Source organism: Agelaius phoeniceus, chromosome 1 (genome assembly GCF_051311805.1).
Source record: "Agelaius phoeniceus isolate bAgePho1 chromosome 1, bAgePho1.hap1, whole genome shotgun sequence".
NCBI lineage: Eukaryota > Metazoa > Chordata > Aves > Passeriformes > Icteridae > Agelaius > Agelaius phoeniceus.
In genome coordinates, this window is record NC_135265.1 from 30,295,486 (window position 1) to 30,319,503 (window position 24,018).

At 38.0% G+C, this 24,018-nt stretch overlaps 1 protein-coding gene across 2 annotated transcripts; it reads left to right on the plus strand.

Annotated features, from left to right (window-relative positions):
* Positions 1–5,253: 5,253 nt before the first annotated feature.
* Positions 5,254–23,931, plus strand: LRRC72 (leucine rich repeat containing 72). Of its 2 annotated transcripts, XM_054655007.2 has the most exons (9): positions 5,254–5,422; positions 6,988–7,061; positions 10,450–10,519; positions 12,584–12,665; positions 13,862–13,975; positions 18,146–18,235; positions 20,132–20,296; positions 21,484–21,511; positions 22,999–23,931. In XM_054655007.2, the coding sequence occupies exons 1-9, from the start codon at positions 5,393–5,395 to the stop codon at positions 23,162–23,164; spliced, it is 819 nt and encodes a 272-aa protein (XP_054510982.2). In that variant the 5' UTR covers positions 5,254–5,392; the 3' UTR covers positions 23,165–23,931. The 2 variants fall into 2 exon arrangements, with proteins under 2 accessions (XP_054510982.2, XP_077031721.1); XM_077175606.1 differs by lacking the exon at positions 13,862–13,975.
* The last annotated feature ends 87 nt before the right edge of the window (positions 23,932–24,018 follow it).

The following is a 24,018-nucleotide window of genomic DNA, read 5'->3' on the forward strand; positions in this document are numbered from 1 at the left end:
AGCACTTTCTCTAAACCCACCTGGCTCCACAGAGAGTGTTTAGGGGTCAGCAATGGATATGGATCCTCCAACAGCCAAGGAAATTGATTCAGAACTGCTTTTGTGCATCTCTCTGTGTTTCAGTCTTGCACCACATAAGCACAGTCTCATTGTCAGCATATTAAAAAGACAGAATACTGGAAGTTTACATCTGATAATTACATTGGCAGATATCACAATCAAATATTATTTGAAAATGAAAAGTTAAGGGCTTTCTTCAGTATCTGGAGGTTACAAAACAGCTCACTGACAGAAAATTCTCAGAACTAACAGAGACACCAGATCAGTCATCAGTAAGAACAGTATTGACTTCAACTTGTAGAGAGCTCTGCAGATATTCTTCTAGAAAACAGTTATTACTTAGAGGTTAAGGTAGTCAACTTCGTTAGGAACCCATATTAAAAGTTTTAAACATGCATAAATGTGTTTTATAAAAAATACCATCAATTTTAGTATATATATTTATATTTTATATAAATATAAACGTATATTTATATAAATATTAAAATAGTTATAAACCATAACCATTGTGGAAGTGCACATACAACATTTTGAAAGATTAGGATGCAAATTTCTGAGACTAGAGTAACAGGATCATTTGCCATAAGGATGTTGTTTGCAGAATGTTGTTTACATACCCATAAAATAGCTGCAGCAGACAATAATGTCTTTTCTAGCTGTTGATCAGACTTGGAAGCCAAACAGCAGGAACACTCCAGCATGCAGAATGGCCAGGAAACAAAGGCAAGAGTTGGCTATATTGAAATGAAAGGTATGTCCAAATTGTGCTGATAGAACAATAAGACAATATTTATAAAGCTGTCGGACCTCCTCTCCAGAAGGCTTGTCCACATTAGTGGTGGTGGTCTTTATTCTCCAGGGTAGTATTCAGTTGTCAAGTCAGAGTGAAGCTGGATTCAAACAAGGTGGTTCATCCATATGATGCAGTCTACTGAGACAATTTTGTCATAGGTTGTATCTGGACTGTTTTATCTTCTTTCTGTAGACCCATCATCGTGTATCATATATTAATTTATATCACACAAAATACTAGAAAAATTTAATAATGTTTCCAGGCAGCAGCCTAACGATTGCAGTTAACCATTACCTTCAAACTGAAAACAGTCTGAACTGTTTAGATATAGGATCAACTTGTATTATTTATTGGGGGAAAAAAAAACCACCTCCCAAAATTTTGCTCCTGAACCTGGTAAAGGGTCACTGGGATGCTATCAGTGCCATCAGCAAGATTAATTGCATGAGTGAGAGAAGTGATTCAAATTCCTGAATGCTTTAGACAGTGCTGAGTATTTAAAACATCTGCACAGGGCTTGCAGCTACTGGACCTACAGGGTTACTGCACTCTTCTGGAGCAATAGCTGGAATGCAGGTGGGATATCCTACTGATCTTTCCTCAGGCTTCTGCCTTTCACCTGATAAACACTGATAACATATTTCCGGTTACAAGAAGAAAAAAAGGAAAACAGCATCTATCTGCAATATTTTGCATTTCACTCTCCAGGTGAAATGTATTTAATAACCTCAAAAACAAGTTAATTGTACTAATTTCTATGTATCATTAGTATAACATAGGCAATTTTAAATTCATCCCTGATAGTGTTTTTATTCTTTGATGGATGTTCTATAAGTAGCAGAACTGCACAAACATGTGAGATGGAAAGTAATTCTCTAGTTGAATCTACTTTCTTTGAGAAGCTGGACTAGATGACCTCCAGAAATCACTTCCAATGTAAATTAAGTGAGTCTATAACACATAGATGCAGTTTTTAAAAATACCCTTGTGGAAAAGCCATACAGCACAGTACCTTTCCTAATATCATTGGCAAAAAATAACTGAGTTCTGAAAATTATAAACTTTGGTGATTAAAAATATCACATATAAGGCATTGGTTTCAGTATATTTCATCTTTCACAGCCATTGAACAACAGGTTAAATTACAAAGAGCTATTGTGCTATTGCTTTTTCAGTAAAGTACTGTCAAAATCATTGAGAAGTAAAGAAATGGCAGAATGATTTAGCACATCAAATCATTATGGTCCAAGTGTCAGTTGCTAGACTGTGATAAAATTCTTCCACAGAAGAGTTTACCTCAGAGATGATGAAGCATGTGGGCAGAACATGACAGCATCCAACAGAGACACATTACATTTTAAATCAGGTTTAATCTGAATTTTATTGTCCCTAGCAAATCTGTGTTTCTGTAACGTGGTTTTTAAAGCAATACAATGACAATCTCCTATATCTGTGGTGTTTGGCCAAAGCATGGACATACCAGGAGGCCTCTGAAGTAGAGAACAAAGGGCATCATTTCCCAAGGCACCACTAGCCTGATGATTTACAAAATCAGTAACCTCCTGTTCTGCTCTATCACCTTTGTCAGCAAAAGCAGATCTGTCTGTGCTTTCCCCTATTTCTGTGCTCTGTTACCACATACTATAAAGTCATGTTGTCTTGTTGCAACTGCTTATCCATGGATAAGCACCTAAAATATTTTTTACTACATAAATATGAAAAAATATGTATAACAAACCAGCCCTTATTCTGAGTAACCCAAAGTAAAAATGATTGTTCACTTATAGACAGCAATTCAGTTCAGGAATAGTAATGAATAGGTGATAGGCTACGTATTTTGGGAAAAAAAAACAAAACAACAAAACAATACCAAGCCACTGTAAAATATGGTCACAGTTCAGTCTGAATAAAAAAAAAATATTAATTTTCTGCCCAAATTCCTTTAAACTCATTGGCAATTTTAAGAGTTGATTTGCAGATGCAGAAAGAAATAGATATTAACTTTACTGAATTTGAGACAGTCTCTATTTAATCATCCAGATTAAGTCTGTAATGTCAGTTGCTAATAGAGACAAGCACCTCAAAACCCCAAAGCATTTAAAAAAAAAACAAACCCTCACCTCATGTACATCACACCTCTGTGGGGGAATACAACAAAATACCTTCCAGAGGTTCCCTCTCTCTCTCTCTTTTCCCATATTTAATTACTGAATTTTCTTGTCCTATCATGTTAATTGGACTAATTGATAAGTCACTTTCATTATTAAATGTGACTTTAATAGCTACCTTGCTTTTCACAATTCTAAACTGGTAGCTCTATCTTGTTGATTGAAAACACTGAACTTGAATGTAGAATGAAAAAAATACAGAAGTCTTGTACCAGTTTCTTCTTCTCCATTACAGTCCCTCTCTTCATGATTTTAAATACCCTAGAGATATTTTTAGAAGCTAAAATAAGGGATTAAAGCAATTCCTCTTGTCAGTTTTATACCTTTAACATGTCTAGTTTTCTTATTTGAGGTTTCTATTTGTTTAAAGCTACCTAGCTGAAATGGAAGCCACCCACAGAATTTTTTCTATGAAAATTAGATATTTGCAATATAATACTTGTACTGTAGTTCCATTCCTCCATCATACACACTACATCTAGCTTCAGTGGTCTGAACAAGCAGAGGCATGCACATAATTAATTCCATGAGGGACAGCCTATTCATATATTTGCACATACAACTCTTGTTCTTTGTATATCAGTTACACATAATTTACAATGACTATTTCTGCTAACTTGAGTACTCGGCGTAAATTAAATTCTAAATAAAGCTCCAAGTTTTCAGACATATTTTTGTTGTAGCTTGATCAAACATTTTCTTTTGTCCTACTTGCACATGAGTGCGTGCACACACACACACTGGAAATGGCTTTTTCTATTCTTCAGCTTGTGCTATGCAGTAAAATAGTTATAAAAATAGCAACATGGCAACAGTTGCTTGCACATGTGGATGTCATAAACATTTTGTGTTCCTTTACAGCCAAACTCAATCCAAAGCACTGTCACAGCAGTGGGCCCACTCCAGGAGCCGGGACGGAAGAGGGGCGCTCAGGCACCAAGGTGATTTGCAAGTTGCAAGGGAGTAATATATGCGGTGTGAATTAGCTGTAAATTAAATGCACAAGTCTTTTCTTTATAAGTGACATGTATTCTGGAGGAATTTCTTCACAGAATGGGTGATTAGACATTGGAATGGTCTGCCCAGGGAGGTGGTGGGTTCTCAGTCCCTGAAGGTTTTCAAGAAAAGACAAGGTGTGGCACTTAGTGCCATGGTCTAGTGGGCATGGTGAGTTTTGGTCATAGGTTGGACTCAATGATCTCAGAGATCTCTTCCAACCTAATTAATTCTGTGATTCTGTTTTATACATACATAGACATAGGATCTGTGTTTAAAAGTAAAGAAACCATAGGAATATAGTTTAAAAAAATAAATAAAAGCAAGCAAATATGAGTTGTGAGCAAATATGATCCAGGGGGCAGCCCAGAGGTATCAGAGGTCTCTCCCAGTTTCTCCTACCCACTGCCCACTGGGGTCCCTCACTAGTCCATCCAGGACCCTTCTGCAGGTCCTCGCTCCCTCTGTGGGTACCCCTCACTCACCATCGAGCTCCTTCCCCAGGTCCTGGCTCCTGCTGTGGGCACCCCTCACTCACCATCGAGCTCCTTCCCTGAGTCCTGGCTCCCGCTGTGGGCACCCCTCACTCACCATCGAGCTCCTTCCCCAGGTCCTGGCTCCCGCTGTGGGCACCCCTCACTCACCATCGAGCTCCTTCCCCAGGTCCTGGCTCCCGCTGTGGGTATCCCTTGCTCACCATCGAGCTCCTTCCCCAGCATAAAGCCCTGTCTTGAGTCACGCCCAGGCTGGGGCTCCCATTTCAGTGTCACGCTATTGCTACTGGGTCCAGTTCTGGGACTGTCAGCTCAGGAAGAACATTGAGGTGATGGAGCATGTCCAGAGAAGGGCAAGTGAGATGGGAAGGAGTCTGGAGCACAATTCTTATGAGAAGTGGCTGAGGGAGCTGGGGTTGTTTAGCCTGGAGGAAAGGAGGCTCCGGGGAGACTTTTACTCTCTACAATTCCCTGAAAGGAGGCTGTGGCCAGGTGGGGGTCGGTCTCTTCTCCCAAGCAACCAGTGACAGGACCAGAGGACAGTGTCAAGATGTGACAGAGAAATAAATAATATCCTCACAAAAAGGGTGATTAGACATTGGAATGAGCTGCCCGGGAAGGTGGTGGAGTCACCGTCCCTGGAGACGTTTAAGGAAAGACTAGATGTGGAACTCAGTAGGTGGTGATCAGCCATAGGTTTGACTTGATGATCTCAGAAGTACTTTCTTAAACCGATTCAGTGATTCCACGCGCGTGCTGGGGGTCCCGGCCCCGAAACCCCACTCCAACCCGGCCCGGCCGCGTCCGGCCCGCCCGGCCCAGCGCAGATCGGCCCACGTCTCGCGACCGCGCCTGGCGCCGGCCCACAGCGGGGCTCTAAGATGGCGGCGGTCGACACGGCCGGCGGGCAGGTGAGCGGGCGCGGCCCCTCCTCTCCCCTCGGCCCGCCCTGGCCGCTCCTCTCCCCGCCCGGCCCCGCCCGAACGGAGGCCGGCCCGGCTCGGCCCGTCGCACCCGCCCGGTCCCAGCGGCCTGGGCCTCGGCCTCTCGCTGTGCTCGGCACCGCCACCGCACCCCGAGGCGAGGCGCGTCCGTCCTCCCACGCGGGGCGGCAGCGAGGGGCTGGGATCCTCCGAGAGAGCCCGGGCAGCCCTCCCTGTCCTTCCCAAGCAGCCAGTGAGCCCGCCTGGGCCCTGCGGGCCCCCCCGCGGCCGCGCGGTGCTGCGGCGCAGAGCCGGGGCTGACAGGGACGGGGCTCCAGGGTGGGGAGAGGATGAGATGTCGCATAACGGAGTGTGCGAAATACGAATGTTTGAGCACAGCCTTCCTGTGGAACGCTACCCCCGGGTTGGTGCTCTCTGCCGTAGGTGTGCCTTCCCCGTTGTCACGTCGGCCCTTCCCATCGCTGTGTCCCGCAGTGCCGGGGCCCGACATCGGCGCACTTGGGGTGTCTAGCAGCTGCTTTTCTCCAGAGATCACCTGGTGTTCCATGGGCACATTGTGCACGTGTAGTAACAAAACTATGGCCATTTGTTGCAGACCTTTGCCCTTCCCGACATCTGCAGTTGGCCGTGCCCAGTTCTGGGCAAAAGGCAGGGTCCCACAGGCGCTCTGGGGAACAGGCGGCCTGTGTGTGCCTGGCTGCCTCTGGCCGGAGAGTGCCACACGTCCCACACATTAGCAAGTTGTTTTGTGTAGGTTTAGCACACCCAGAACACGCTGGAGTGGTTGTGCAGCCAATACAGGCCACTCTCAACATGCCTGTCAGTGCTTCCAAGCCATTTTGTGCTTCTGAAGTTGTATCAGTTTTGTGTTTTAAACAATAGTCATAATGATTTTGGGCATAATAGCTCATGTATTAAACCCATTTTTTCTGATATGCATTTTAGTTTTTATCAACCACTAGTAAGAGAGATCCATAATTCTTACATTAATGGGTTTTGTTGCTTTTGCAAATTATGACACATCAATAATATACTCTGAAAATAAAAAATTGTGTCTGCATTTTTCAATGTTAAATGTACAAGCAGAGTTTTCTAGATGCATAGTTTTAAAAGGTCACATGCATAGTTTTAAAGTAAAGCTGCATAAAATAAAGTTGCAACTATAATGCAAAGTAAGCAGTTTCCTTGTTCATCACAAGTACTGGATTAGCTGACCTGAGTGAGAAGCCCATTCTCCAGTAAATAGATATTAATTTCTTGTTTCATGTCTACCATCTATGATTCTCCACAGGAAAAGAAAATTATTGTAAGTTTAGCCTAATCACCAGAATATTTTTATCAATTTAAAATACAGACTGGAATTTTAATACCTCTCTATCTCTCTTAGATTATGTTACAGTTTTCTGTAATAAGGGGCTGTGATACATGTATTAATTTTGGTTACTTTAAATACTGAGTTCACATATGTTACAATGTATTCACTCCATAGCAATGCAGCATATTATACTGACAAATGTACTGTATACTGTCAGGCAATAGAAAAACAGCTGAAGATTTGTGGCTATAAGAGCAATGTGGATGTCGTGGCACTGTATCTGGCTAGACAGTAAGTAAAATGTTTCTTGTTTTGACTTTTACTAAAAGTAGAGCACACAGAAAATGGAAATCTCTCACAGTGCTTTCTGTACCAGGAACTCTCTGAACATCATTTATATGTGAAATACCAGTACATCATATTCTTACATAGTCCATACACGTTGCGAATGAAGAAATGGTAAAAGTGCACAGACACACAGCAGCACCGTGCTCACAGCTAACAGCTTCATCCCTAGATACACAATCTGTCTCCAGCAACCCAGAGTTGCTTGAGGGTCTGTGAGTTCACAGAGTTGTACATGAATTTCTGCCATGGGGAGCAGAGGAGTGAGAGCTGATGGGCTGATCTCTGCCTGTTCTAACAGGCACATAAGGCTGGGTGGAAGGAGTATCAAGAAGGCAAATGAAAGAACACGGGACCTGCCCAGTCTAGGAACTGCCAAATTTCTGACCTCCCTGAAGAAATGTGTTACTGCAATGGCAAAACTCAGTGGTACCACCCTTGAAATTACCTGCATCTGTACTGCTGAGAACTGAAGGGAGGGCAGGGCAAGATAAAGTGAATACAAGCACAAGAACACTTCTTTTGGGCAGGCAGTACTGATGAGAGAGCTGATCTCCTCTGAGAGCTTAATGAAGCAGCTTGAGATGTAGGGCAGATGAGGAGAAGATGTACTAAGTGAAGGAAGGCAAACTTTCATGAACCTGTGGGTGATCTAGGTTGCTAGAGGTGTGTGCTGTAGTATGAACATGCTGAGAGGCTGCCATAGAGGGATGGATACATGACAGGACATACTTCAAAGTTTTGGGAAAGCGGCTTGGAATTTCTGTCCAGGGCACAATTCCAAGTGTTGCATACCTGTCTGCAGCCTCACAACTGTATCCACTGCTCACATGGTTGATGGCATATAGAAAAACTAACATAGTTTAATAATTTAGGGACAAGGTTTTCAAGGTCTCTTGGTCCAATGAGTGAAAAAAAAGTCTTAAGGGATTAAGGGATTTCAGTGTTGTCAAGTCTGTTTTTAGTGGAAATTATATGGTCTTGAAAATCTAAATTTGCTCACTAATATGTTTAAATTCCTTATCATATCTCCTGATTTACATCAAGAAAGTATTTGATGCTTTGTGAGGTAAAACATATAGTTCCTGTCAAATTGCTTAAAATGTGCATTTTAGAAAGAAGAAAAAAGATAAAATTTAAGGGAGAAGTTTCAATAATGAGAAAATTACAAGGGGCATATATATACATACTTTCTAAACAACACAATTATTATACCACAGATGTAAAGAATTAAGACTGTGTATACAATCTTAATTGGCATATTTTCTGTTTTTAAATGCTTAAATGTGTGCCCTCACTATCTTTCAAGTATTTTTTTGGTATAGAATAAAAAGAAATGCTCACATGGCAGATAAATAAGTGATCTGTTTTCCCATTAAACCATTTTGGTAAAGATGATGCAAGATGGATTCCTTTATGATTGGATAGAAATGAACTCCTTTTATTCTATATCAGTTTATATAAACTTGAACCCCAGCCAAGCTCAGTATCAGATCATGCCTCCTTTAGTGTTGGTTTGGAGTATTTTTCTGATAGCTGAAATAAGAAAATGGAAAAAAATTAAAGTCAATCAAATAAGAGGGAATGAGTTTTTATTTTTAAACCACTGCTATGAAAGGAACATGAAACAATGCATTTTGGACACTGAAAGCTGTCATCCCAGGAAAACTGATTAACTTAGCAGTAGGTAGAAAAAGAGTGCTGCAGGCCAAAAAGGATCAGTTTATAGAAGACATACAAAGTCTGGAAGGCATGTAGAAAAGGACAGGCTCTTTTAAAATGTTTGAGGAATTAAGCTCTACCTGGGGCAAATTAAATGCCTTAATATAAAAAAAAAAAAAAAAAAAGAGCAAAGCAGTAAACCAAAACCAAAAAGCCAACAGATTGAGGCTTGGAGATAGTGAAGATGAGGCTGTTACTAGACAGGGAGTAAAGCCAATTAAATGTAAAGCTGTAATCTAGTTATAGAGTGGCAGTGACCAAGAATATAAGAATTTTATATAAGAAATTTTGGCTTTGCTACCTGAAATGTAGTTCAGGGAGGCACAGGAGAATTAAATAAGAGCTCTGTAGGAGCTCTGCATGTCCTGTCAACAGCCATCTGCTTGTCCCTGCTACTTGCAGTAATGTCTTTTTCTGTTACTTGTGGCAGTAGACTCATTAAGTATGTATTTGCAGGGTTAGTTTCTATGGTTTATCTGAGGAAGCCAAAGAAACAGTTTAAAGTAGCAACATGAGAGGATAATCTGATTTTCAGTAATACAAGGGACTAAAGGTATAGTGCCTCAACTTTGTAGAGTTTGCTCTTGACAGACTTTTCATTTGCAAAAGCAAGATGAGAAAAGGCATCCACCCTCCCTTTGTCTATACCTGGAGGGTGTGTTGGAAAAAAAGCAACCCAACAAGTAAAAAGACAGCACAGAAAGATAGAGACCAGACTTCACAGTCTGGAAAACAGACATGCCTTTAGCCTGATAATATGAGGTTAATTTTTATCAGTCCTGTTACCTTCTGAAACACTGGCCTTCATCTTGCAACACATTAAAATCCACAAGAAAATTTTTATTATGGCAATTAAAAATTGTCAGGTAAAAGTAATCTATAATTTTTCTAGTGGAAATTAAGAACATTTATTTATAGCAATGAAAATAAAGAAGAGCAGTTAGTTAAAATCACTCGGCAGCTCACTAATATTTTCTGGTCAGTAAGTAATTTTTTATTTATAGTACACTAGCAAGCTCAAAGTGCTAGATACACAATGGAACATAAAACCATACTAGCACATGGGAGATCATTTCAGCCTCAGTGGATGTACTAAGTTTCTATGAGAATAGGACAGGAATGGAAAAAAGGCAAAATTTCACAATATACACTAATATGAAAAATAATAAAAAATGCACATTGATGTGCTTGATGTCTGTCTCCTGTGGCTGGACAATCCCCACTGCACCTTCAAAGCAGTTTTGCTTTTAGCTTCATGTCCCCAGGGTGCCAAACTTCTCCTCCTGTGTTCTGAGCAGGATTTCTACAAAGTGCAAAGTACATGTGACTCAGACTCATAACTCATGCTGTTATGGAAAAGCAATTAATGTATCACTTATTTTGTTCCTGTTTCTTTACTACACTACCTGCTGCCTTGTTATGTTTGCAGGTGTGCAGAGAGGTTACACTGTCTCTGCCACCTTCTCTTTGTGTCTTTCTGTACTATACATTCCAAGGAAGTGTGCCTTTCTGGTTCTTGTCTAATATTATTTATGGAAAATAAAATATTTATCAAATTAGTAAGCACTATTAACATTAAGAAATTTGTTACTCTTTTTTTTTCTCCCATCAGAGGTCTAAGAAGTATCCCAAGTCTATCACAGTTTCGTAGATTAAGGTATTTGTGGATTAACAACAATAAGGTAATTAGATATTCCTTTAAAGAGCAGAACAATGCATCTATACTTCCTGATTATTATTTTGTGGTCTTTTCTAGCATAAAGTATTATATCTATTGTCAAACAAATAGATTCTTTTCAATTTCCAGGCTAATTTAACTGTCAAATATAACAGATTTGAAGAAAACTCTATTTGACATTACAGAGCTAATATATTTTCCTTTAGATTCACATTAGATTTATAAATTTTATTTAAGGAGCTTAGGTTTTGTGCTAATTCCTGAGCTCCCAGTGTAATTAGAGGGGGCAGTTCTTGGAACAGACTGAGGGGTGATGCAGCTGTAGGACAGGAGTGGATTGCCGGAAATGCATGACTCTTCTTTTATATTCTGGCAGACATGCATAGTTTATTTCCTAGCAGGCTGGTGGTCAAGGTGAGGCTCCTTTTTGATGTCATGCACATGAGAGTGACATAAAACTTATTTCACTCTCATTTCACATGAGAGTGAAATGAGCTTCTCCCTGTGCACAGGAAGCAGCACTGCAGTTCTAGGGATGACAGGGTATGAATATTTTACTGTACAGTAGTTTACATGACTTCCACAGTGAGCCCAAATTCTTCCATCTCCAGAATTGCTTAGTCAGGTAAATAAGTAGATCTGTGAGCAGCAGAAAAAATAAATTTGCATTCCCTGTCACTTCAGAGCACGTGTATATCTGCTGCCCCAGGCTAGCATCAGTTGTATGGCATCTTATGTCCAATTCATCAAAAGATCTCTATTTTTGAAAAGAGCAAATGCATAGATATATCAAAATGTTAAACTAAAATCACAGGTATAACAGGGCTTTTCCTTGTATAGCGAAAGGACATTAAAGAAGAAGAAGAAATGGCCTGATGACTAAGCTGAACTGATCTTGCTGATCAAAAAAGAGAAATAAATTGGAGTTTTCCACAACTCTCACTTTTCTTACCTAAGCAGTAACAAAGAACATTCTTTTGTTGTTCTATATAACTTATGTGGAGAAGTCACTCAGTGGCTTTTCATAGGAGAAGTCTTACTGAAATGCCTCAATAGGAGCAGCATATTTTTCTGTACTTAATGGTTTTATCAGAAAAAAAGCAAACTTCCAATGATTCTGAAAACAAAACTTGCCAAAAATAGGGAAAACCATTCCACTTCCACAAGGGAGTGGAAAAACTTCTGTCTTGTGCTCTTCCTTCCAGCTTTTAGGTACTGTTAATACACAGAGCAAAGCACATTTATTTCAGAGTCAGTGGCAAAATTCAAGGACTGAAATAATTCCTTTCCTGACAAACTACTTTTTGTCACAGAATTCACAGAGTCAGGAATAAAATTCTGTTTGTTGTTCTTGCATTTAAACTGTAAGATAAAAGCTTCAGCACCATTAGTACTCCCATTTCTCAGTGATTATAAAGGTCAGCTTGCTGTCCCACTGCAGATACTTTACCTTGCACTGGAGTCAAAAGTGTATTGGAATTGAGCTATTCCAAACAAGGTGTGATTCCATAGGAACTGAAGATAACTCTTTATTTGGAATACACCCATATTCATACTGATTTTTTATTCTGTAACTCTAATTGATTCTCTAAGTATGATTAGATGACATTTCTGATGAATAAGAACCATTTTGCGCTCTTTGAGCTTGCTGGTGAAAAGCAATTTAAAAACAAGATTCTGGGTTTATTCTAATGACATATTTCAGGAATATTCTTAAACCAACGTAGAATTATTATGCTCTACAAGGGTCTTTTAACAATAAAAATGATTTCAAATATGAATAGAAGGAGAGAAAATGTGGAGACCAGTCATTTAAAGAAATCTCTTTCCAAATACAGATGTTAAATGTGTAGTTCAAAAACTTAGGTAAGGCTCTACTGCTTATATTTGATTTGTAATTAGTACTTCTAATGAAGGTTCAGTTGTCAAGAGAATCCTTAAACCAAGAGTCTTAAACAGAAATATAAGGAACTACCTGTGGTTAAACAGTTTTCCAGAGGCCATGTTTATAATTCTCCAGCACCACATTCAGAGTGACATATAACAGTTTGCCTAACTCTAATTTCAGATCGAAGATTTAACCTTCTTAATCAAAAACTATTACTTGACTGAGCTCTATCTCAACAATAACAAGCTGACAGATATATCAGGTACCAGTCTTCCATTTTTAAGTTGTTGAGCAGAGTTTCTTTTTTCTGTATTGTCATTCAAATTTATAAAACTGGATTACAGCAAGTAACTTAATGGTTGAAAGATCCTATGTATTAACATATGTTAATTATTAGATATTTAATTTTTCCAACATACTTGAGTGACAATAAGGTGATGTATTTATTCTGGTTTAAGGGATGAAATGTCATTCACTTTATGTCAGGCAATTGTGAATTTTTTTTGATCTTACATGATCATATTTAATATTGAGAATTTATAACCTGAAGTATTTTGCAAAGTTACTGCCAACCTTGGTTTATTTTAAAAATGCATCTGTCTTATACTTCTATTTTAGTTTTGCTTGTCCTTGTAGATTAAAATGGCTTTACCAGACTTGTAAATTTGTGAATGAACAGGCCAAAGCATAATACATTTCTAAATATTTTAGACATTTTAAATTTTTTTTCTGTCCCTGTTAAATGCTGGATGAGAAATGATGTTGATTTGTTTCTGTGAGATTTCAAGCAAACTTTATCTTTGAAAGACATAAACATAGATACAAGAGACAATACAGATGATATCAAAATATGGATAAACAGAAGGGTATCATTAGTAGAGAAAGAAAATACTGTATATGATTTGGAAAATGAGATATCTAATCTTGATGTGTGAGGATGTGAACACAGTCTGGGTCAAAACAATATTTTGTAATAGTTTTTTAATACATCAATAATTACTTGAAACAGAATTATTTTCTAAGGAATGCACTATTTACTACTTGTAAGACATAGGTAGGATTAGGCATATACTGTTCTTTGTCAGGCAAAGGTAATATTAGGTCAAGGTAGAAGAAAGTGAGTTAAGCAAAGATTACAGGGACATAGGAGGAATGAAGGGAGGTAGAAGAGACGTTGCAATTGAGGCTGATTTGTTGATGCAAGGGTGATGTGGACAAATGGAAAAAATTGGAATGAAAAAAAGATAGGCATGTGCTTAAAGGATGTGACTAGAAAGGTGAAAAGGATATTGAAATATCTTTAATTTATTGCTTAATTAACATCTCATGCAATGTGTTACTAAAAGACAGGCATACATAAATAACTAAATACCAAATTCAGTGTACAGCATAGCAAAATAATGTTCTAATAAAGGCAGCTATGGTGAGAATGATTAATTATTTTTCATTTTATTTCAGGTGCTCTGAAACACCTATGTTCCTTACAGATTCTGTTTCTTCACAACAACGAGTTAAAAAAACTTGGCAAAACAGTGAAGGAATTGAAAGGAATGATAAGCTTGCAGACTCTAAGTAATACCTTATTTTTATTTTGCAGAACAGCAAGTAGTAGCTTTTTAGTTTCTTATCGGGATGTTTCTTGTCTATTTCCACATCATTTGCCAATAGCTTTTGAAGCTAATTAGCAATTTCAGCCAAATTTGACAGAAGAAAGAGATCTCTAAGACATGAAAATTCCACAAAGAGTACCTCAACTGAGGAAAAACTGCTAAGTGAGTTCAGAAGTTAACTTTTTGGCTGCTGGCTGCCAGTAGCTTGGATGATGTCTAAGCAGTTTACAGCTGCCTGTCTGTAATGGAACACAGGAGTAGGGTGAGATTATCATAGTGGAGAAAGGAGTTGAAAAATGGGTGTTAGCTGCTGTTGAGACTGTGAGTGATAGCTTATCGAGCCCAAATTCCTGCCTCTTTAATTGTCTTGCTTATAGAACTTCCTTTCTGCATCTTTTTGGCAGACTGGATTTCTTGAGTCTAAGAATAAATGTACTTTAGGTATTATTCATAACAATGTCTGTTAAGGATCATACTTTCTGATACATTGGCTGAAAATGAAAATTGCACCATCTCTGAAATTTCAAATGAAGTTATACAAGACAATGTTGGTGCCACTAAATTACAATAAAAGAAGGTAGGATTATATGCTATTAAGCTGTTGAAAATGAAAATATAAGCAGTGTTTTTCCATGATTCTTAAAGGAATGTCAACATAGGTCATGCCAAAAGTTCAGTGCTTGGAGAAGACAGTAAACAAGTTTTGTGCCTTGGTGACATGGTTAAGGAGGGGAATGTCAGAATGTCACCAGGCCATAACACCTCCTTAAGCATTCAGAAAACTGAATGTGTGATTGTGGGAAAGGAAAATATGAATGAAAAATTAAAGTTTTAATTGAACTTGACCCTGAACTGAAACTAATAAAAACAAATCAAGTGTTTAGGAAGACAACATGCCAGCCAAACTGTTGAAATTCTTGTCATTATATGCAAGATAGAAAAATGAGTCCATGTAAGAATGCAGTTGTTTGAAGTGATTAGGCAGCGTCTGGAGAGACATCCTATGTATGAATGGTGCAGTCACTTGAATTTAATGTTAGCTCTACAAGTTAATAAGGAGCTTCAACAAACACAGGAAGTTTGTTGTACTTGTTGCAACCATCTGTGGGAAATACAGAGCAGATAGTTAAAGTGCTGCTGAGTTATTATAAATGGCAGTTACAAAGGGACAGTGAAAATTGTATGCAAATTGGACCAGCCACCACCACAGAAAAGGAAGTGTTTGAAAGAATAATCAAACAATATATATAATATACTGATCTACCCTAATTTAAAAAAAATGTTGTTTAGTTAAAATATTTGTATAAATAAACAGTAATCAGTGGGAGAAACTTAACAACCTTAATAATCATAACTTTAAAGTCATTCCTTCATCACCTTTGCAGTCATGAAAAAAACTGTCAACACGTTTGCTTCAAGGGGATTTTGTAATAATGAATTCTCAAATTAACAGGTCTCTACTGGGTTAATAAAATGCTCTGTCATATTTGAAGTAAATTAAATCAGTAAATGAACAAAATAAATTCTAAAAGTCATATCCTATATATTGTATTACTATATAATTTATCTGCCTTCTTGCAATATTAGTAAATATTGAATGGGTGCAGAATTTGCACTGTGTAGCTTTGCAAAGAGCTGTGCCCATAACTCACTTTTATAAAACAAAACCAGTGAGACTTCTCACTGTTATGAGGTAGATCTTTTTTATTGCTAATCTGATTTAAAGAAAAAAAGTCAGTTGCTAACCCTCAATAGAGCTTCTGGATGCTTAACAACATTTTATTATTTGGTAGCTCTTGAGGACAATAGAACTATTAAAACACACTATTATTGTTTGCTTCAGGAGTAGCATGCAGCTGCCAAAATGTTGCATTTCTCTTCCTGAAGGCTCTCTTGTGATTTTAGCCACTGCCCTGCACTGGATATGTAGCATAACAACCATCCTTCATCAGGTGTCTAGGGAAGACACTCAGCTTCAAAAGATTTACTGCACGTGCTGCCTACAACTGCAGCCTTTTGGGAGATTCAGAGTGCTGCTTTATGGGCTCACCCTGTGCTCACATCTCCCTTTTGGAATCCAAGATTTTTGTTACGTACTCTGTAAATTGCCTCAACTGATTTATTGTCCACAGCTGATAACATCCTGCTGCTAGACCTCAGAAAACTCTCTTGTTCACTATGTTTCTGCCCCATGTGGCAGAGGCACACTGTTTTCCTACACTCCAAATAGAGAAAACAGACAAAACTGTGGAGGAAGAAAGCATTATCCTAATTTGTACAACTAAAATTGCATGACCTTGACAAGAAAGTAGATAGCTCAGCCAGAAATTGATCCCAGATGTTTTGTAAAACAAAACCATCTTGATCTGTACAAGGGTTGAATTTATTGTAAAAATGAGGAGTAGAAAAGTGCACATTCTCTAAAACAAACCTACAAATCAATGTTGTTTACAGGGACATAATCCAAGCAGCATCCAGATTCACAAGTTTAATATCAGACTGTTTTGTGCCTTAGAAAAAAAAATATTCTCTTGAATCTTTATTCTATTCCACTACCAAACATACCTGCTTTTAGAGATCTTTCTGAAACATTTTTCTCTTTGGAGTGCTATAGTATATTTTCTCGACTCAAGAATAGACTTACCAGATACATACATAATATTCTTTCTGATTAACACTTTCTAGGAAAAGAAATTCATTCTGTTAAAATAGAACTTTCTTTTGCTGCCACCTCATGGGTGTTTTACTAATTTTAAGTACAGCATTTTTAAAATATGTAAAAGAATTAAAATAAAAAGTTCTCCTCTGAATACATGAACAGGTGTTTTCTATGAAGGAGAGGACAAATGCTCATTCCAGCCTTGTTGCATCTTCAGAATACCTGCTAAATCCCATGAAGCATTGAGCCCCCCTCAGCAGTCCTGAAGAACATGAAATTACATTTTGTAGATTACAAATCTGAGTGGAATATTTTCCGACTTTTTCTTCTGCTATCTCTTACTTGCTTCTGTAATACCATCTTCCTCTCCCTAACTGCTAAATGACATATTTTTTTACCCTAGAGCAAGTATTAGCCACAGCCTCTCCTCAGAAAGAGAAAAACAGATGACTGCAGACTGTAGCAGTAGTTGTAAAGATGATTAATTTAAGATTTTTTACCCTGCTCTCATGTCAAGGTGACAGCCTCCTGATTATTTTTACTGTCTTAGAAGAACAGCATTTGTATAAGGAGATAAAAAGCATTATAATGTTTTTTATTTAGAAAAGAGGTCCCACCCTACAACAGTTGCTTGTTTATTAGCTCATCTGTGAATGAGCCAGTTTCTGTTTTAATCAGCCTGAGATATCACTATCACTAAACAAACTGGCAGTGGGCTAGGCTCATGTTCCACACCTGGCCAAGCAGCAGCACAGGGTTGATACCTGTCTCTGTGTTGCAAAGGTTTGGTTAGACAGGTAACCTGAACCTGAACATAAACATTTTAGCCAAGTTGCTAATGAGCTTTTGGAGCTTGGTATCTCCAGTGTCGAGGAATGCAACTGGAACCCAGGTTCTTAGGAATTTAGGCCCTCTGAAACATTCTCTTATGTTTCTTGAGTTTTCAAACTCATCATCTGTCAAAATCTCAGAAGGCTGTGTATTTGCATTTTATATTGTATCTGTGGGATACAGCCTCTTATCAGCTCTGATAAAGTGTTAGGTGTACTAAAGCTCATCTGATATTAAAAACTCCATCCTCCTACAAATTTTGTGTCTTACATTTAAGCTGTCACACATAAAAGACCATTGCTATTTAAAATAGGGATTACCTAACACTACATAAGAAAATCAAAGGCAAACACATCAGTGTTTTTTGCTATAAAGGTTTGGAGCACATGATGACACCTTTACTCAGATCTTGCCTGTGGTATTTTGCATACTCTGCAGTAAGTCAGTTCCTGCAGTCCATGTTTAGATGAGTAATTTCACATGTGTAAAGTGTTTATGCAGCCTAAGAACAATTTGAATTTGATATTTTGTACAAAATCTTTGGCTCCTAGTGACCTTTAATTTTCCTGCCTTGCAAAGTTGTTGTTTTGCTGGGTTTGCTTTTTTGTGACATTGGGGCTTTTTTCTGTGTATGTTTTGCAGACCTATTCCATAACCCTCTGGAATATGATCCAGACTACCGGCTTTATGTGATATACTTCCTTCCTTCAGTTCAGCTCCTTGACAGGAAGTGTAAGGATTGCTTTCCTCTCTCACAAAGCACTGTCAGTGTCTTTTGGTTCTAACCAGTTTGGAAACATAGGTGAAATTATCCTATCTGTTGTTTTATATGCATTTGTTGATAGAGAAAGAGAACTAATGAACCAGATACCTTTTTATTGTTAAGATTTATCAAGAAAAAAGAGTTTGCATGGCATAAACACTGTCAAATATTTTTGATTTCTTTTTATATTATGTTGGTTTTTTCTTGTAGCTTTGTCTATTTGAGTAAAGATAAAAACGTGCTTAGAAATGTGTACCTATCTCTGTGCATTCACTGGTATATTCACATGGGTGAGTGTGCTTACTTTGGTTTGTACATGTTTCTGTACAATTTAAGTACATATATGCACATTTCTTGATAAGGTAAATGCAGAACAAGCTTTCAAATATAATAAATATCCACAAGTTATCAAGAGATCTTTCACAACTTGTCTACTGAAAATTCTACAGAAAAAAAAATTTCTTAAGAATAGCCAGATGTCACATCAGCAAATCCAGAAACATGCCACAATGTACCCAGAAAATCACCTTTGGTGATTTTTATCTCTGGTATAAGGAGAACTGTGTGACTGACAGGACTGAAAATTACTGGAGAGCACTGAGAAAGTAGCTGATTCCTACCTCAGCTTTGTAAGGAAGTAGTAAGGAAAATCCAGCACCTTGAAAAAGGACTGAGCAAGGCAGGTGCAGGACATCTGCAGGTGCTGGGAAGCTGTGCAGCTGTTGTGTAGGAAAGCTGGTGGATGGGCCCCAGCAGGTGCCAGGGGCTGATGAGGAGTTGCTGGATCTGACCAGGTGCCCATTTGCTCACACAGTCATTCTGCACAGGTACCTCCACTCTCCTGAGCACTTGCTCTTGTGTTACTCTTGTGCTTAGCACATCTGCCAGGCTGCTACTAAAATATCACTTTTTGACTGGGGAGTGATGACTGAAGCTTAATGTGCTGAAAAATACGTGTTGCATTTACATGTCTAGAAACACTTCCTTAAACTTCCTGGACTTCATCTCCTAACTACAGTTCTACTGTAATCAGTCCTGGATTAAGACTTGAGGCAGTAATTTGTATCAAACTGTATCCTGGACTTTCTATTTAGTGAAATAGTTCTCTAAAACATTACAAAGCTTCTTCACCATCTGTAGAACATTACCAGCATAGTCCTGGCTGTCTCCTTCACACAACACATGCGCTCATGTTCCACTACCTTCAGGCATGACTACTGCAGTTCCTTCCTAATTGGTCCCCTAGACACCATGACTCCAAAACTTCCCTGAACTGAAAATGCTTCTGCCAGTTACTTGTTCTAAAAGTTTAGCTGACTTCTGTTCCATAGCTGAAATACTAGATTAGTATAAGGTTCATAAAATTAAGCCACCATCCCCAATTTGATTTAACAGCCTCAAACCATTTGTTTAAAAATTAAAGTTATTTCTCTTAAAGTGGAAAACAGGAAAAACTTAAACTTTTCTTCTGATTGCACTCCTAGGGTTTTCTCTGTAATTGACCAATGGGAATTGAACTGGTCTTAAACCAAGATTTGTTTTTGCTATTCATAAAGATACTTCCAAATCTTTACTTACTTCTGCAGATCTCATTTAAGCAGCACAAAAAATCTTGCTTTCTAGCATCTTCATTTAAAATTTCTGATCCTACTGCACTCAGAAGAAAATACTTTACTGTATAGGGCTTCACCCTAAAGCCTTAGAAAGTATCACTCCATGTTCCATTTTGAATTGCCATGAAATTGTGTAATTAATATTATTATTGTTGTTAAAAAAACTGCACAGAAAATTTATGAATCACCTTTTGTATGCTGCCTTTTCAACTGATAGAAATTAAATTAATTTTTTTATATCCCTTTTAACAGTAGTTACACAAAAAGAAAGGGAGTCAGCACTTAATCTCTATAACCCCAAAAGGGCTTGGGTGATGCAGTCAGTAGCTTTTGGGAAGAGAGCAGACACATCCCTGGGGACTACGGTGGGATCTGGCAGATGCACTCAACCAGCCAGAAGACCAATAATGGCCTCAGGTATTTATAATGCTCGAAGGAAGGCATACATTTTTAGGTCATTTGAATTAGAAATGTTCTTTTTCATTCTTCTGATAAAACATTATTGGTTTTAGTAATAAAATATAAATGCATTGAGAACTCAGCTTCATAAAGTAAGTAGTCGTGGCAGCAGCAGGCAACAATGAATCCTTCTACTGAGAGTATTGTAGCAGATAAATTCTAGTCATACCCTGTAGTTACAGAATTGTCCTTAAAGATAACTGAAAAATTTTTGTAAGAGTCTTATGTTTAGTTTTACTTCTATTTAAAACATCTCAATCAACTTCTGACTCCCAGTGCTCAGCATCATAGAGTTTTGATGCCCTCTAGTGCTTTTACAAGATAATCTCCTGAAGAAAATATTTTCTTCTAGTGTTCTAAATTTTATGTATCTGGTTTTGTAAGCAGATTCCTCTTTATGCTTTTCAAGCTGGGAATATTTTAATGATGTCTTACAACAGCATATAATTCAATTTATAGAGTTCTTAAACCATTCAGATCTTGAAGGCAGCATGATCCTGGCACAAGAAAGCAGGTGAATACCAGCTGGAACCATGAGACTTGTATCACAATCCAGAACCAACTTTGAAATCCCACACAACCTTGTCAGCTTTTGATGTTTTAAAGATAAAAACCCCACCATTGTGCATAGATAACTGAAATTGTAGCACTTCAAATCGTGTAGATGAAAGTTTAGAAAGTAATCAAATACCTGCAAGTTTTTTTTAATGTATATATCACAATAGTAAAACTGAAAGCAGTGTATTTAACAATGATTTTGAAGAGGTTGGGGAAAGGAGGATAGTTTAAGCATATTTAATCATTTGTTTTGCTGATGATTATCAAAGCAGGCAGACAGCTGTCTTTATCTCTACCCTGCAATCTTACGCATCTACAGTGGCATCATTTTCTGTGAAAGAAAAAAAAGCCTGGATGTGTATGTCTACAGGAAATAAAATACAAAAAACTTAAAACTACCTACACTTAAAACCCAGCAATACTTGCTTCCATAGTAATTTAATAAAATATTATCTTAAACATTTCAAATCATGTGCTAGCTTTCAATTAATTTGAACAAGCAGTTTAGGATCAGGATAGCAATCAATTCTCAGCTACTCAAATTGCTGTACAGCCATTAACATCATAATTTGAACTTTCTCTTATAGGTCAAGAATTTGGAAATAACACTAATAGGTAAGTAATGTTTCTTCTTCCTTTTGCCTCTCTGAAGCATTTAAGTTCCTCTTCCTATGCCTAAAAAATACCCTAACTAGAGAAAATGTCTAGTAAAGATAAGCATTTGAAACAGTTTCAGGTCTTTGTATTCAATATAGATGCAACTCTACACTAGGTTTGTTGTCTAAAATTTAGTATTGAAAGGTATTCCACATTTGGAAATGGGTACATAAAAATGCCATTTATTTGTAAGATCAAACACTGATCACTAGAAAAAGCATGCTCAAAGTATTAGAGCATCAGAATAGCTGTTCTATATTATGTCCCAGAAAATGTTCTCCTGACTGGCTGTTCAAAAACACACTCTCTGGAAAATATTATGACTTGTAGAATGAAATTGTTTTATTCTGTATGTGATGTTAATTTTATTCTGTTCAGTTTCAAAATCATAGAAATAAATGTAAAAGTTTTATCTTTGTGTCTGGATTGAGACAGGAGAAAAGTTGCATTTTAATGTGATGACAGTTTAGATGCAAACTTTGTAAGAGCAGATTTAGGTATCAAAGAGCAAATTTTAGGTATCAGGCTTGGCTTTACTTTCTAGCTTTACACATGAGAAGATTTGAAAAAGGCATTGAAGGAAATAATAAGAGCCTACATATAATATCCTTTAACAGTACTCTGAGCACAGCTCTTTAAAAATCAAGTTATTTCTGTTGAACAATTAAGTCTTACCTGCCTTCAGTGCAGTAGGCTGTCCTCATTGCTAGAATGGATGTACAGCTGCCTGGAGTCATTTATGGAAATGCTGAGGCTTTGCAAGGTGTCTTTTCATGACAAAGTTCATGACACTCAGTGGAGACAGTCCTGTGGCTTCTACGAGGTGTGTTAGTACAGGGACATCTTTAAGAAATAAGTTCTTGTAAGACAAAGTTTTAATATTATATGTGAGGTGGAAGGTTTTAGTTCCTTGTCAGTGCTGCTCTGATGGTGAGAATCTGCTGCTTTTCTCTCCCAGACAGCAGCTGTGGCAGGATACACAAACACAAGCTCACTGTGATCTGGATTCAGAGCTTGGAGAATGGATATTTGCCTGTGGGCTAGTTAAGAGATCCACAGTGAAATAAATGTGCATTTCCAGTAATGGGTACCAAATCACTTCAATCATGTCCATTGAATCAGAGCATTAAAAGTATATAATTACAGCTTTTGGGGGGGGAAAATTGAAAACAAAGAAACATTTTTAAGTCTACTATAAATGCTTTTTAAATAATTTATATATGATTTTTTCAAAAAGAATCTCATTACTCCAACCTTTTTTCATTTTGTTCTGCTTTCCTAAATTTGGTAGAAGAAAACCTTCTGAAAACTTAAAATTTTTAAATCCTCCCTCTTTAGTATCATCATGACTGCTACTTTCATTTTCCAGAGAGTGTGTCTTGTGAATTAGTTCTGAAGTGGTTTGGAAATGTTCAGGTGATGGACTTGCTTTTTTCTTTTTGCAGAGTACCATTTGAGGACCCTGAAGATGCAGTTTTAGTGCGGGCAATGACAAGATCTCTAATGGAATTTTCCTCTGTGGACTGGAACAAAGTAGCCACCTGTAAAGAAAGGCGGCTTGAAAACAAAGCAGAAGAGCCCCCTGAGAAGCTGACAGTCCAGTTTAGATGAAAAAAACCCCTATTTTTCTCTCTAATGTTAACCCCATAAGTAGGTTAACATAAAACAAGTACACAACAACACACATCGAATTAAGTGAAATTACAGAAAAAAATGATAGTGTAACATTTCTTTTATCACATGTTGTATAGAGAGTGAAGAAATTAAGATAACAAATGATAAAAAGTGGCAATGTTATAATAAAAGTTGCTTGAAATGGAATCCTTACCATAATTTTGTTATCCAAAAGTACTAAACTACACACTTAATTTTTAGGAAACTAAGGATAAATACTTTTATTTCTTATAATACACTTCCTCACATATTTCTCCTTCCATTCTGGCAAGGCTTAAAGTCAATAATGATTTCTAAACATTTCAAAGTCCTTCTTTCAGGCTGTAGCTTGTCTGCTGAGTTCCTTCCTTCTCTCCTAAGTTAGCCCAGAGCCACAGGACAGTCTATGTTGGCAGGGCTCTCTGGAGCTTATCTAGTCCAGCTTTCCTGCTGGAAGCAGGGTGGAGATGAGGTTGTCTGGTGGGGAATCAAAGATTTCCAGTGAGCAAGGCACCACCACTGGGAGAATGAAAGCAGGATTAGTGCTGGGGATTTAGCACATTTCCAAAACCCTGACTCTTTTGCCCTGAAGGGATGGATTTCAGAGAATCCTTGAAGAGCAACACACCCCTGTGAGCCCCAAACGCTGTGAGTGGAACAGGGAGGCAGCAGCACTTTTGCATTCCCAGACCTCAGAGTGGAGGGTGACTACAGCATGACTACAGATCTGAGTTCCAGGCAGGCATTTCTTGCCTGCCAGTTGTCCAGAAGTTAAATTTGTATACTCAAGCTACAGGAGTCCCCTGCATGTC

Excerpts from the sequence above, each read along its gene's own strand:
- LRRC72 (XM_054655007.2), top strand. The coding sequence starts at position 5,393 with ATGGCGGCGGTCGACACGGCCGGCGGGCAG. Across the intron at positions 5,423-6,987 it reads TCGACACGGCCGGCGGGCAG|GCAATAGAAAAACAGCTGAA; the intron begins GTGAGCGGGCGC and ends GTATACTGTCAG. Across the intron at positions 10,520-12,583 it reads TGTGGATTAACAACAATAAG|ATCGAAGATTTAACCTTCTT; the intron begins GTAATTAGATAT and ends CTCTAATTTCAG.